General features: G+C 44.5%; 1 protein-coding gene across 1 annotated transcript in view; it reads right to left on the minus strand.

Annotated features, from left to right (window-relative positions):
• Positions 1-1,919: 1,919 nt before the first annotated feature.
• Positions 1,920-15,743, minus strand: part of frmd4bb (FERM domain containing 4Bb) — a gene marked incomplete at its 5' end in the record, with an annotated part of 22,720 nt that continues 8,896 nt past the window's right edge. Inside the window, 14 exons of the mRNA XM_080763750.1 lie at positions 1,920-2,397; positions 4,422-4,560; positions 6,384-6,723; positions 7,228-7,456; positions 7,723-7,941; positions 9,245-9,394; positions 9,863-10,013; positions 10,199-10,255; positions 10,967-11,195; positions 11,856-11,972; positions 12,386-12,519; positions 12,801-12,936; positions 13,180-13,318; positions 13,565-13,641. Coding sequence (XP_080619876.1) covers positions 2,364-2,397; positions 4,422-4,560; positions 6,384-6,723; positions 7,228-7,456; positions 7,723-7,941; positions 9,245-9,394; positions 9,863-10,013; positions 10,199-10,255; positions 10,967-11,195; positions 11,856-11,972; positions 12,386-12,519; positions 12,801-12,936; positions 13,180-13,318; positions 13,565-13,641 — 2,151 coding nt within the window. The 3' untranslated portion in view covers positions 1,920-2,363. The remainder of the gene's footprint in view (positions 2,398-4,421; positions 4,561-6,383; positions 6,724-7,227; positions 7,457-7,722; positions 7,942-9,244; positions 9,395-9,862; positions 10,014-10,198; positions 10,256-10,966; positions 11,196-11,855; positions 11,973-12,385; positions 12,520-12,800; positions 12,937-13,179; positions 13,319-13,564; positions 13,642-15,743) is intronic.

Below are 15,743 nucleotides of genomic sequence, written 5' to 3' on the forward strand. Positions count from 1 at the left end.
GGATCAAGTCTCACAGAAGTTTGTAATTCTTGTTCTTGTTCCAAATGGAAAGTATTTTATTAAGAGATGAGACAGATATTAATCTACACACAACTAATCTACACACTCACTGTACAAATGTGTCAACTAATTAAAGGGCAGTGACTTTCTATTTGTACAAAATAGAAAAGGAAAAAAAAACAATCTTTATCAAAAAATTGTTTTTCCTCGACATGCAACCACGTTACAACACTATGAAAGAAACAATATTCTATAAACAATATGAACATACATTCAGATTATTCACACACACACACACACACACACACACACACACACACACACACACACACACACACACACACGCGCACACACACTTGTGAAGAAGGTTTTACAATTCTCTTTTTGTCACGATTGTGAACGTTGTCATTAACCCCTTGTGTTCATTCTTATCATGTTTTAATGACAAAGTACTGAAGATGTTACATTTTTTCATCCTATCACCTTGCATTTCATATAAGGCAAAATGTATAAATACAGTACAGTAGTAGTAGAACACAGTACTGTACAGTACTGTACAGTACAGTAAAACACAGTAGCATTGTTGTGTGATAATAGCAGATCTACAAGCTCACTAGGCTGTGAGGATCATTAAACTTTAGCTGACTATTAATGATTTAATTGTGTTTTTGGTGAACAACATTTTAACGTTCACACAAAAATCACATTTCAGTTTTTAGGCTCTGTAAATAAAACGTACAGATTATGATAAATAACTGTAATATACACAGATAACTGGAAATGACAAAGATATTTAAAAATCGTACAAAATATAGATACTAGCAGATCTACAAGCTCACAGCTGGTAGATCTGCTGTATGCATGAAACATTTATTATTTATTATAAACAATCCCAAATTAGAGATAACAGGTTGATAAAAGAGTGTGTAAATGATGAAAATAATGATGAAAAGATTATTACAAAAGCTGCTAATTTCATTTAAGTTTTTATGGAGATGAATGGAAACGATTAAAATATTGTTATTATTATTCATAATTGCATTAATTGTGACAGGCCAATGATGCAACATGATGCATTGTGAACTTGTAGATCTGCCATTTTAGCTATTTTCTTTAAATAGTTACACATTCTTATCTTTTTTGAAATATTTTTTTTGTATTGTTGTTAATTAACAGACAAGGTTCAAATCAAATATTTATAATATTTTTTGTGCGATGCCGTAAGATTCATAAAGTTTGTCACATTCTCCTCTGCGATCAGTTCTCACCCATTCAGTCCAGTCCGGTCTAAAAGGCACGTGGGAAAGTCTTTCTGTTGTGTTGAGAGTTTCATTAACATGTAATTAGCATGAAATTAACATGGACTGTCCCCACTCTGTCTCCACTCAACACACAGCAGCAGAATTGTGGCAGCGACGTGACATTTAGTTTAGAAAATAACAGCTTCTCAAACCTTTCCATTTCAACTCTGAGAGTATACAGGTGGAACCAAGTAGAGCCCATAACTCTGAGAGTATACAGGTGGAACCAAATAGAGCCCATAACTCTGAGAGTATACAGGTAACCAAATAGAGCCCATAACTCTGAGAGTATACAGGTGGAACCAAATAGAGCCCATAACTCTGAGAGTATACAGGTGTAACCAAATAGAGCCCATAACTCTGAGAGTATACAGGTAACCAAATAGAGCCCATAACTCTGAGAGTATACAGGTGGAACCAAATAGAGCCCATAACTCTGAGAGTACTGTATACAGGTAACCAAATAGAGCCCATAACTCTGAGAGTATACAGGTGGAACCAAATAGAGCCCATAACTCTGAGAGTATACAGGTAACCAAATAGAGCCCATAACTCTGAGAGTACTGTATACAGGTAACCAAATAGAGCCCATAACTCTGAGAGTATACAGGTAACCAAATAGAGCCCATAACTCTGAGAGTATACAGGTGTAACCAAATAGAGCCCATAACTCTGAGAGTATACAGGTAACCAAATAGAGCCCATAACTCTGAGAGTATACAGGTGGAACCAAATAGAGCCCATAACTCTGAGAGTATACAGGTGGAACCAAATAGACCCGTGACACAGGTCCATTTGATTCCATTTGTACACTCTCAGTAGTTACAGACCTGTAAGGGTCCGCATGGTTCCATTCATACACTCAGAGTTCCAGACCTGTAAAGGTCCATTTGGTTCCATCCGTACAGCCCTGTAAGAGTCCTTTCTGAAGCCCCTTGGGGACCCCAGAGGGTCCCTGGACCACACTCTATGAGAACCATTTAGAATAGAAGACCTCCTGTTGTCTCTGGAGGGTTGGTTAGGATGAAGATGTGCTCCAAGGTTAATTTGGTCCTCTGCGGTTCAGTGGAGACTCATGTACCCTCTGTCCATAAACCTGAGTGCAAATTACACCACATGTCAGAACCGTAAAGATGTTAAAATGTTTATAAACAAACATGTTGCTCGGAGCCAGGTCAGGTAGGTTATTGTGGCCTAGCAATGTTCGGAATTCGCCAATCAGGATGGAATATGAATAATCGGACGGATCCGTATTGATCACGTTACGGCTCCAGGGACGGCTAGGGGGGCTTTAGTCCCCTCTGGTGGAGGGAGGCTTAGCCCCCCCTAAGCCTTTTATAACCACAGATCCAATTGACTGACTTCTGTGTAAACCAAAATTCATTAGCCCCTGCTATAAATAGTCCCCCCAGTCACTTTACCGTATGTTGTCGACCTACGGAACCCGCAATGTGAACCGGATGTTAAAAAAGGCTTCACCCAGAAAATACATTTTGAACGCGATCATCGTTTCTTTAGTTATTGGCGGTTCAATGTATTTTTCTAAATCTGATAACATTGAGGCGGACGGAGACAGAGTTTTCACTTCTGGTTAAAATGTGTTAAGAACCTGCAGACACCATGAACGGCCTCACACTGGATCTCACCCTTTAAGAGTTAGAAAGGTTGTCTGTGGAAACAGCACCCCCTCTGGCCACCTCTGGTACTGAGTCGGGTGTGTTAGTAGAAACAGCACTCCCTCTGGCCACCTCTGGGACTGAGTCTGATGTGTTAGTAGGCTGCAGTGTGTCAGAGTGAGGAACCCTGGACACATGAGCAAGGCATTAGGTTAGGAAGCAAGGAAAGGAAGCAAGGGAAGGAAGCAAGGGAGGAAGGAAGGAAGGGAGCAAGGAAAGAAGGAATCAACAGCTTTTATGAAAGTTTTGGCACAGACGCACACACACACACACACACACACACACACACACACACACACACACACACACACACACACACACACACACACACACACACACACACACACACACACACACACACACACACACACACACACACACACACACACACACACACACACACACTTCATTCAGAAAGACTTACAGTAAGCACAGCTGGACCCTCTATAGTCTGCGTTAACGAGCCAAAACGCCTTTGACCAATGGGATGGACTTACAAGTAGCCAGGAAGACACAGACCGTTGAAGAGAGAGTTACGGGGGCTGTAGTTCTAGGGGGCTGTAGTTCTAGGGGGCTGTAGTTCTAGGGGGCGGCAGTTCTATAGGGGGCTGTAGTAGTAGCCCAGGGATAGAGTGGGCGATAGAGCAGCCGGAAGGGAGAGCCCAGAGTTAGTGTCAAAGTGTCCTTGAGCAAGGCTCTGAACCCCTAATTGCTCCCGATGTGCAGGTTGGTGCCTTGCATGGTATCCTCCGTCATCACTGTATGAATGTGTGTGTGAATGGGAGAATGTAATGCACAATCTATGTAAAGCGTTTTGGATTAAAAAAAAGCGCTATATAAATGCACCAATTAGCCTACCATAGCACATCACTTTGAAATTATAATGTTTAGAACTACAGCCCCCATAGTACCACACTTTGTAGTTCTAATGTTTAGAACTACAGCCCATAGCACCCCACTTTGTTGTAGTTCTAATGTTTAGAACTAGCCTATAGCACCCCGCTCTGCGCAAAGATCAAAGTGTGTCGCAACTCTCTCTTCAACGTACTGCACACACGAGACACAAACTCTACGACGCAAAACAATGCGGAAGGAAGTGTCGTGCGATGTCATTGGTCAAGGGGGAAAAGAGGAAGTACCCTGCAATGTCATTTGGTCAAGGGGGGCAAAGAGGAAGTGCCATGCGACGCCATTGGTCAAGGGGGGGAAAGAGGAAGTACCCTACAACGTCATTGGTCATGGATGGAAAACAGAGCATGCTCTAGGTGAGCAACAATTTCCTGTTACCTCTCTAGATATGTTAACTGCTATGTTAACGTTGTTAACATCACGATCATTTTACTACTTTATCCACTTAAACAATCTACAAGCTCACAACTCACAGCTGCAGCTGTATGCTGCCTACCTGCTGTGTGTGGGACTGTGGTTGAACACTGCCTCCTACCTGCTGTGTGTGGGACTGCGGCTGAACGCTGCCCCCTGCTGTGCGTACGGAGGAGAATCGGCCATGGTCTCGTAGTCTGACAGGCCCACCGCCAGATGGTTGTGCCAGGTCCCGGTGCCTGTGCTGTTCACCGACGACACTGAAAAAAAGAAAATACAATAAAGCAAAATATTAACACAATAATATATACTAGAATTTTGCCCCCCTTCGGGGGGCTCAATCCTAGTGTCGTTGCAGCGCAATATGGGAAGAAGGAAATTGCGAGAGTTGACAGACTCCACTTCATGTTTCAGCTGTGTTTTTAAACTCAGTAGTGTGCCCTGCACACAGCGCACACTCGCAATTGCAGCTGGAGGGCGACGCGGCACACACACACACACACACACACACACACACACACACACACACAGAGCGATGTGTGGATAAATCACTGAGATTTGGGAAATGTGTTCAGAAGTACAACGATTAAGCACGCACAGGCAAATGTCAGAAGCATCTGTTTCGGTTTCCAAACAGGAAGTTCTAAATGTGCTTATTAGACGGAGCCAACTCGCAGGCAGTGCGAGAGGCTCGTTACAGGATTCTATAGGTCACCCGTTTTGGTGTGACACACACGGCTTCCACATTTAGCTTCATACTGGGTGAAAGTGTCCTTCCAAAAATTATTTTTTCGCTCGAATTTCTTATTCACAATGACATGGAGTTGAGGTGTTTGTGTTTTTATGGTAATTGTTGCATAAGCGCTATTTCGCACTCGAGTCCCGTGCCCCGGCCGGGCCATCTCCCTCCCCTGTGTCTGAAGCAGCTAGCATGGAAGCTATATGGATTATGGAACCTTTCCCTCCGATTGCACACAACCATGCCGTTATCCACGCGTCCATCCGATAGCTTTTAATGTAAATGTCCCATCCACTGAGCAAAAGCGATATAAGCGCCTTATTCATTCATTCGATTCATTTGGGTGTGGGGCTGTGGCGCTGTGCAGTGCTGTGGGCTTTCTGACGGAGGCTCGGAGCTGCTGCTGCTGTTCGAGTCGCATGGAGCAGTATAGAGTAGGCGTGGCGCAGCATTAGAAGGGCGCAGCAAATGCACGACATTGAGGGGTAGAAACCATCCCGGTCGCGTGGTTCATCTAACGCGTGTGTCACTGTGAAGGACTGGCCCCATTAAGTGAACATAGTTGGCGTAGTAGACGCCAACATGACGATTTTGACGTAGGCTGTTGATGTTGAGCAACAATAGCGTGGTTGACAAAAGTAATATTTATACAGTAATTAAGACATTTCTTTCAATGAAATGTAGCCTATATGTATTCTGGGAGTGTGGCGAATTTATTTTGCATATAGAGATGTGTGGTGAAAGTGTGGTTGGGTCGGAGAAAGCTCTTGGATAAACGGCCATGTGCTTATGTACCCCCTGTCTATTAGGGTAGCAGGATATACAGTATATAGGTTTTGACAGCAAAACCGTGGAGATCACCAAACTGCTCTCCACTAGTCCCTCCCTTACATTTTATTCTAGCTTTTATTCATTGACTAATTTTATTTATTTATTCAGACATTTTTTTACAGCTTTTAAAGGAGAATTCCATACTAGAAGAGGTCCAAGTGTTATTTTGTGCAAAAGTGCAATATTGGCTATTTCCCCTAATATAAGCCCTTAACGGAGGTTGGGTTTTTGTGCTATTTCCATCGAAAATAAGTAGTAAAGTGTGCTGCTTGGGATATATTTACATTATGAAGAGAGGATATGAATAGATTTTTGAGCGATGGAAATAAGCGAATTAACACAACACCCCAATGCCCCATTCAATTCAATTCATTGAGGGCTTATATTAGGGGAAATGGCCAATAATGTGCTTTTGGGCCTCTTTGGTGGGGACGTAAGGTAAGAAAGCCTTCTAGCATGGAATTCTCCTTTAACACAGGTGTCAAGACACACCTGAGTGAGGGTGAAACTTGCCTGAGGAGTACGAGGTGGTCCGACTGGATGGGCTGAAGGGGGCGGAGCTAGTAGAGGGGGCGGGCAGGGTCTGGTAGCCTAGGCTGAGCTGTGATCCGCTGTCGTAGCCGCCATTGTGCCCGTTGCTGTGCCCGCCGCCCTGGCGCTGGTACCAGCCTCTCAGGTGCTCCGCCACCAGGGCTTTCTGCATGTTCTTGGCCAGCAGCTGGTTCCTAGGCCCCGCCCCCTTCCTGCTGCGGGGGGGTGGGCGCACCGTGGCGTACGGGTTCTGGTGAGACAGCCCCTCCGATTGGTCCACGCTGTAGTGTCTGTACCTGTCATGTCCGTGGTAGCCATTCACCTAGGAGGAAGGGGTAATTCATTCATTATTTACCAGAGTTAATTAATTAATTGATTAGCGTATGATACACGCTGAAGAAGGCTTGATGCCGATACACGTCCGTGTCTGCTGTGTTTGTCTGTGCGCATTAATATGAATTAAACTTAGCAGAAGGACTTCGGTGTGCTGGCTTTTTCTTTCTTGACTGTGAATCGCGTTTGTCCCTATGTGGCCATGTATCTGTTTGGGGTATGAACATCTGCAATACTGCTGGGTGACCTAAAGTGGCACTGTTGAGCAGCATAAAAGGCCATTCACACTGAGCACTATAACTATAATAATAAAAGTATAACCAACAATAAAACTGTACAATAAAAGTATAGTTGCACCGCTCAGTTCACACAGCTGTGATTTTCTTTTCTCCTGAGGTTGTAGTTATCTGGTAGTTAGGGTTGTAGTTTACCCGGTATAGTTAAGTTTAGTAGTAGTGTTTACCTGGTAGTTAGGTTTAGTAGTAGTGTTTACCTGGTAGTTGGGGTTGAGGTTGTAATGTCCTTCCACTTCGTTCTCGTAGACGTACGCTGTGGCACTGGAGAAGGGCTCTGTGTCTGGACATCCTCCCGGGTAACCCGCAGTCGCATAGAACGAACCGCAGGGGGCGTAGTGAGGCGCCGGAGGCTCGTAGGCATAGCCGGAGGGCGAGTGGACCAGGTTGGGCATGGAGCCGGTGTTCCCACCATACACCTCCACCCTCCTGTAAAGATAGATAGATTATTTATGTGGCATGCACCAGAGGTGCCCAGCCCACATACATTTCTAAATTTAACAAAAGCTGACCAGAGGTGTCGAGTGTCACAAGGTGTCGACAGTCTGTACCTTCCTTAGCACAGAGCAAGTACTGGGTACATACAGTACCTGGGGTAGTTGTATTGGGTGGGTGGTCCACACAGTAGTCCAGGCGGGACAGACTGGTGTCGTTTATATGGTGGTGGTTGTATTGGGTTGAGTGGGGGTACATACCTGGGGTAGTTGAATTGGGTGGGTGGTACACAGTAGTCAAGACTAGACAGACTGGTGTAGTTGGACCCCAAGTCCTCCAGAGCCTCCGTGCTGTTGCGACGGCGACACGGTGATAGCGTAAACACCGGCTTCTCCGAGTCACAGGGGTCTTTACCGAGTCGAGGCTGAGACTCTAGACTGCCACTACGATGCCTGAAGCTGTGACCCCCGACCTCCGACCTGGAAGTACAAAAATACATACATTAACACATAAATAAATATATACATGAATACAGTACATATATCTATAGACTCTAGACTGCCATTACGGTGCCTGAAGCCATGACCACATCCGACCTGGAAGTACTTAATTAATACATAAGTACATCTATAGACTCTAGAAGGTCATGATACCAAAGTTATGAAATGAAACAAGATCTTAGCCCTGAACTCTACTTGCACAGAGGCAGTCCTGCAACGGTCCGGGCAGCCAGATACCCACAGATACTGTATCTGACGGGCACACACGCAGCACGCTTGACGGGTGAACAATATACTTTCATAAGTTCACGGGGACAGGCAGTACTGGACTACAAACCTAAACAACGCCACTTATGTAACTCAACACAGCACGCCGGTCACTTGACTTAACTCACAAAAACACATCCTGTTCAACCTTCACATTAAAATCCTCAGACAATGTAAACATTGTCAGATGCGTGCATACTGCGTGTATGCTCGTTCTCAAGCGTGGCATTATGGAAAGCTTGATCGCTTATCACCGTTCTTCACTTTGACGTGCAGATTTCTGAACGAACCCGACCACTTAATGCACCGGTTGCCATCTTGTGTAAATAGGCTATTTACTGCATGTAATCACGGGTGACGGGGGCGGACAACGCGTCCATTATTTAGGTTTGGTTTGTATTTTGATGTAATCACGGGTGACGGGTCGGTCTACGGATTTGATTATTGTCGAATGCCGAGCGGGGGGCTCTGCTTAGGGGCCAGGTAGCCTCGGAGACCGCATGCGTCTCGTTTTCACAAGAAAAACAAAAGCCTTGGCAAACAAGCCACATTTCCTGGTCTAGGAGTGGGAGTGAACTATACAGTGCAGAGGAGCGTCGCTCCAAATGTGGTGCTGTCAGTGTTCTCTGCTGTTTTCCACTGTGTATTTGAGTTTGACATCCCTGTATAAGAAGAATAGTTATTTTGATCAACGTTTGCCTGTTATCTCAATTTGTCGACAAAATCGCATTCAACGACAACAACATATTCTGTAGTTTTGGGTCTGAAATGGTGGTCCGTGTCTCAAACGCTAAATCAATAATGGACCTTGATATGAAAAAGGTTTGAAAACCTCTGTGCTGTAGGGTTAGTGTTAAAGGTCACAGGGGTCATACCTGAGCTGGCTGCTGCTGTAGGGTTAGGGTTAAAGGTCAGAGGTCATACCTGAGCTGGCTGCTGCTGTAGGGTTAGGGTTAAAGGTCATACCTGAGCTGGCTGCTGCTGTAGGGTTAGGGTTAAAGGTCAGAGGTCATACCTGAGCTGGCTGCTGCTGTAGGCGTTGCGGGTCATGACGGGCATGCTGCGGGGGTCTCTGGGGGGGCGGGGCAGGGTCTTGTAAGGGCTGCTGTGATTGGACGAGACCTCTCTGGGGCTCTGGTAGCTCTGGTGGCCTTCAAACGCAAACCTATGTATAAGATAAGATAAGACATTTTATAATAACATAACATCTTATTTTAATTCACCCCGAAACATACATTTTGTAACGCTTTAGTTATGAGCCGTGAATAAAGTTTTTTTAAATTTTCTTATCAAAAACGCAATCTGGGAAAAGAATCCGAGATAAATGCAAAAGAAAATTGACATTGAAGAGGACGGAGGCAGACTTTTCAAATCCTGGTCCATTTCCTGTTTATCAATCGGATTGCCAAGCAACCCAGACATATTCATACAGTGGTGAAGAGCGCAATCTAACCCAATCAATGAATAAATAAAGTCGTAAAAGTCGAGACTCTCTGGAGTTGCCGACAGATTCAGCTGCGGAGCTCTGAATCTGTCTTGAGAGATTACAAATATCCAGAAGCTCTCTCAGTGTGTATTTCTGAATGACTCACCACCTGGCCAGGTGTCTCGTACGGTCTTTGGGGAGACTCACCTGCTCAGGTGTCTGTGAAGGTGGTCTTTAGGGACAGGTCTGTCCAGCTCATACTCCGTCCCCACCATGGAGCTGCGAGGGGGGCTGAGCTGAGGAGACGCAGAGCTTTGGACCGACCTGGACCGAGGTCTCTGGTCCCTGTCCGAGTCATCTGAACACATAGTAGATACATAGAGAACATTTATTACATTTATTACATTTATACTGTCCGAGTCACCTGAACATAGTAGATACGTTGAGGACATAATTTATTACAAATTAGCAGATGCTCTACCGGCTTGTTGATCGGATATTTTCCGACGTTGAGGGTTAAGTGTTTAAATGGGTGTGACTCACCATCGTCCTCTAGTGGTAGACTGGAGACAGAACTACAGTCTGAACGACCCAGCTCATCTGGAAGAACAACAAGAAGAAGAGAAATCCTGAATAACAAAACAGCTCACAGGAAGTAGAATTCATAACCAAACTACTCACAGGAAGTAGAACAATGCATCGGCCATGTTCACATGGCGGCCATTTAAAAAAAATCATTTTCAGGGCAAGACCCCATTTGAAAAGGATGCCCAGTTTGACATGCATAGGCTACTGACCCCCATTTAATGCCATTTATATCTGGGGGACCCTCCAAAAAATAAACAGTTATTTTAATTTTTTAATTTGATTTTGGAAATTCTTCCAGGGGCCACAAGGGGGCGCTCCACGGGCTGCAAATGGCCCGGGGGCCGCCTATTGGGGAACCCTGATCTAGGGTGTGCTCAATTTGCTCTGGCGCCCTCTGGTCGTTGCACTGTGATTGGCCAGTAGTCACTTTGAGTGGCAGCATGCGGCCCACGCTGGGAAAGACCTACAGTATACATCTAGACGCTATCATTTTTGGGGGGTGGAAGTACCGCTCAAGGTACGTTAATGCTTTACAAATAAGTTAACATTCTCCGTGAATGAAACAAGTGTTGTGATTGGTCGGGAAAATATAGTACTACATCTGACGGATGTTCCGGACCGACACTTACAGCGAAAGCGTCTCTCTGCCTTTATTCCTGTTTGATTCTATAGGTGTTCATTTAATCTTCCACGTTTTATTCTATAGGTGTTCATTTAATGTACCTGCGATGATGACCGAGGCTCTCTGGGTGGGCTTCTTTCCCTGTTTGATGCGATAGGCGTTCATCTGGTCCTCGATGTGTTGCAGCGTGGTCATGGAGTCCAGGCAGTTCCGTCTTCTCTTCTTCTTCACCGTTTTACAAATGTCCGTCTCGTTGGCCAGCTTCTTAGCAGCTTCACAGATCTTCCTCTGCAGAGCAAACCTGCTCTCCAAGTTACGCAGGTATGGATCCTAGAAATGTAATATGAGTCAGATAACTCAAAAATAGATTTAACTAATATTTATTATAGAATGAGAATACTAATATGCGCCCTTGAGTACAGCATGACGCCGCTTGAGTATATCTGACTGAACTGACCCGCAAGCTACGTATCATATATGTGAATGATAGAATACAGGTATGAGTACTAGAAAATGTAATAATAATATTAAGTCTTCTTTCTTTTTCACCCGAATTTCACCCAGTCTTTTAACCGTGATGTGACAATAAAGTTGATTCTGAAGTGTGGATCCTAGAAAATATAAATACATTAAACCCTCCAGAAAAAAGCATCACATAATTTACCGCATAATCAACCAAATGGCGCAGATTATGCAGATGTCATTTTTGTTTTTACTTCCCACATATTCCACCGCATAAAATCACATAGAATCCCACATATTTCGCAACTTTGTGGATATTTCACATCTTCCCGCTATTTCACCGCATAAAATCACAAAAATCATTTCTGGACGGTCTAAATATATGAAGCATAGAAAGTATAGTAAATATGGTATAATATTCAACCACATAGCCTATACTATTTAACCATCTGGTAACTACTACAGTAAGGGATCATTTGAATGTTGTCTTTTCTTTATTGATAGATCGATGGATAAATAGATACTGACCTCATTGTACGGGAAAAGCTCGTCTAACTTAAAGGTGGTCCCGACACGTCGTCTGACCTGCGGGGGGCGCTCTCCTGAAGAGAGAGGATATTCTTTAGGCAGTTTGCCTGTCAGCTCCTGGAAGGAAATCACAGGATTATTAAACTATGTCCTGTTCATAACTGACACATTATTATAATTATTATAAAACTATATGTCCTGTTCACCTAACTCTAACTGTCATACATTTATTCTAATGATTATAAAATGTGATGCTATAACGCTGATGATGTGCACATACTGTACGTGGCCAGGCATGCATGCGCACGTGGCCACGCATGCACAGTAATGGCAAAAACTGCGGTCAAAAACGCTAATAAAAAGCGTTTAATTTAGGAAAGTGAAAAAGGGCTTCTCAGTGTGGTGCATATAAGCTAATGGTCAATGCCCCTGTGAAAATTCAGATCAGTTTGTCCATGAGAGGAGGAGACAGATATTTCATGATTAATAGGTTGCATTATTATTATTATTATGATGATGATGCTGCTCACCGCCTCTCTCATGCAGATCTTTTTCAGCTCTTTAGTTTTCTTCTTCAGAACGTCTTGGATCTCCTGTTCCTTCTTCCTCAGCTCAGAGATCTTCTCCTTGTTGAGCTCCTCGTTGGCCTCAGAGTCTGCAGAACCTGAACACACTCACAGAATATCAGTTCAGATTCACAGCAATATCAGCTTTGAATCGTAGTGTGGAATGTAGGCCTAGACGAAATTGTAGACCAACTACAATTTCGAAAAATGATAGTTTAGTAAATAATGCCATAAGGGGATAGACTAACTAACTGCCCCCCTGTGCCCTCAACGGTACCATCTGAGCAGACATCTGCTGGGTGCAGTAACACACTGACTTGTAGTGGTGCAGAAACACACACACACACAGACCTGTAGAGGTGCAGTAACACACACTGACCTGTAGAGAGCAGACTTCCGTTGCTGGCTGTGATTACGTTGTTCTTCATCACGTCTAGACGTGTCGTCTTGGATCCTCCGTGGTCTGTGAGATCTGCTGCCATGTCCTCCACGCTCCTCACCGACCCTAGTTTACCCTGCAGGACAAGGAGTTAATAACTATAAAAGTGTATGAATCTGGGTGACTATACGTAAATCTGGTTGTTTTAGGGAGAAGAGTCTGGGGCACACAGTGCGTTGTCCATGGTGTTTTAGGGAAAGGAGAAGAGTCTATATGAGTGGGAGGAGTTATATGAGTGGCAGGGGTTATATGAGGGGGAGGAGTTATATGAGTGGGAGGGGTAATGGGGATTCTATGAGATTATGAGTGCAACTCTTACTTTGCATTGTTTCCTGTCGAGGTAGAACTGATGTTGACTGATGGCCATCACCCAGATGGTTTTGATGTGAGAATGACTGGCGTACCACGTGTGGATGAGCAGCCCTGTCTGCCCAAAGGTCCGCTTGGTTACAGCCCTCCTATTGGTCATAAAACAAAGGTACGCTTGGGTTACAGCCCTCCTATTGGTTAAAGACAAAGGTTACAGCCATCCTATCGGCAATTTATGGCAAAGATATGGTGTGGGGGGGAAAAGCAGAGGGTCTTCTATAGAGCCTGTGGGACTCCCGTCAAGGGTAGAACAATAGCATTTACTGTATATATGAATAAAGGAACAATCATAAATTAATACAATAACAGTAATAAAGCATATTTATTTAGTTTACCTGTGTGGGTCGTTCACCTCAACTGCAAACTTCTTCTCCCTGAAGTAAAGATTCTCTAGCTGTTTCCACTGGTAGAGCTGTCATGAAGACAAAGACGTGTATAAGAATGGAATAGTTTTCATGTGGTCAGACTCGGGTAACACAAGACTGACATTAAATAAATCACCTCACATAAACCTGGATACCACATACACCTCCAGTTAAAACCACAGGTACATAAAAACCCAGCAGACAGACTGTAACCTGAGCCGTCATTATGGCGTCCTGCCACTGCCTGGCATGATGCCTGCTCTGCAAATGTAATGTAATGTGCACAAGTCAGAGGATATGCCACCGTGCAAAAATGGAGTGATACAATAACTCACTCAGGTGTGTGCAACACTTTCCACCATGGCTCATCACCAGTCCTCTAGTCAGTGAGACTACCCCCCCCCCTCCCCTCTCACGTGCACACACACACACACACACACACACACACACACACACACACACACACACACACACACACACACACACACACACACACACACACACACACACACACACACACACACACACACACACACACGCCAGATGTGCGGTGACACAGCGCTGCTTTGACAAAGTACTCCCAGGTGTGTGTGTGTGTGTGTGTGTGAGTCAGTCTGAATCAGACCAACATCCCCTATATGAAACACAGCAAAGTGTCACGCTTCCATGGCTGTTTTTTTTGTCAGGTGAATACCTGACTAACGTCTACTTGTGAAATGTAGACGACATGTTCGCCACCTAGTCGACTCCAGGGTTGCCAAGTCCGCTTATTTCCAGCAAAACCTGGGATAGTTTTTTTCCCCACAGTTGCTTGCCTGGTTTTTGGAGGTTGGTTAGCTTATTTCTGGCAACACTGGCAACAACCTCGTGATTGGCTGCTTCTAGCCAATGGGACGGCAAAGCGGCCTCTGGGCCATGGGAAGCATAGATATATATTATATATCTATAGATATATCTATAGACATATTATGTCTATGATGGGAAGGGCCCAAGGGGAGAGGCAGACTCACTGTCTGATACAGTGCAGACTCGCAACGCAGCAGCCAAGCATGATCACTCACAGTCACACTCATGGCTTGACGGGGAAGACACGTTTGCAATGTTAGAACGTCACTCCATATAACTTCAAACTAAACGCGGCTGCATGCACGTTACTAAAATAAGAATCATACTAATACGCAAGGTTGTGACACACAAACACAAACATACACGTTACAATTTAACAATATAGGCTTAGGCTATATCAGCTGTTCTGTTCGGATCCAATAGTAATCTCAGCAAGGCAGATGGCTTCTTGGTTAGAGTGGGTGACAATATTATCACACGAAAAGATGAAATTACCTATAGGTTCCATCCTGGAGGCCAATCTTTCCGGTGATAAAATGGCCACCAACGTAATCAAAAAAGTCAATCAAAGAACAAGATTCCTTTACAGTTTACAGGATCTCCTCACTGGTCAACAAAAACACCTTGAAGACCTTAACAGGAGCCCTCGTACAAGGTTTCTTTGACTATGCATCCACCTCTTGGTACCACAGCACCTCAAAGGCCCTTAAAACAAGGCTCCAGACCTCCCAAAACAAACTGGTCAGGCTCCTTCTTGGCCTCACCCCCCGAACCCACCTCACCCCTGCCCACTTTGACAGGCTGGGATGGCTTAGGGTCGACGACAGAGTACAGCATCTTGCAATGGGTCTGGTCCACAAGATTCGATACACCACCAAGATACCCATGTACCTGTCTAAATACTTCCTTAATGTTAACGAAGTCCACACCCACAACACCAAAGGGAGTGCAACAAACCATGTACAACCCAGATTCGGCACAAACAAGGGACTAAATTCTTTCCGCAAAATGTGGAACGCCCTACCAACAGTCATTAAGACATGTGAATCCCTTGACTCCTTCAAAACCGCTCTCAAAGGGCACCTACGGATGGCTGCAATTCGAAACTGGCCTCTGTAAAATCTGAATCCCCCACACCGCCCCCCCCCCCTTTTCTCCTCACTGTATATGTATCTTTTCCCTTTTTGCTTCCTTGAATTCCTGTTCTGTTTTTTAACTACATAGAAGTGTCTATTTGTATGTCTCTAAATGTTTTGATGAATGCTTAATTGGGTCGTCCACTCACAGTTAACAGTCTTTGTAT

This window comes from Protomyctophum bolini (genome assembly GCF_963924005.1).
Source record: "Protomyctophum bolini genome assembly, chromosome: 5".
NCBI lineage: Eukaryota > Metazoa > Chordata > Actinopteri > Myctophiformes > Myctophidae > Protomyctophum > Protomyctophum bolini.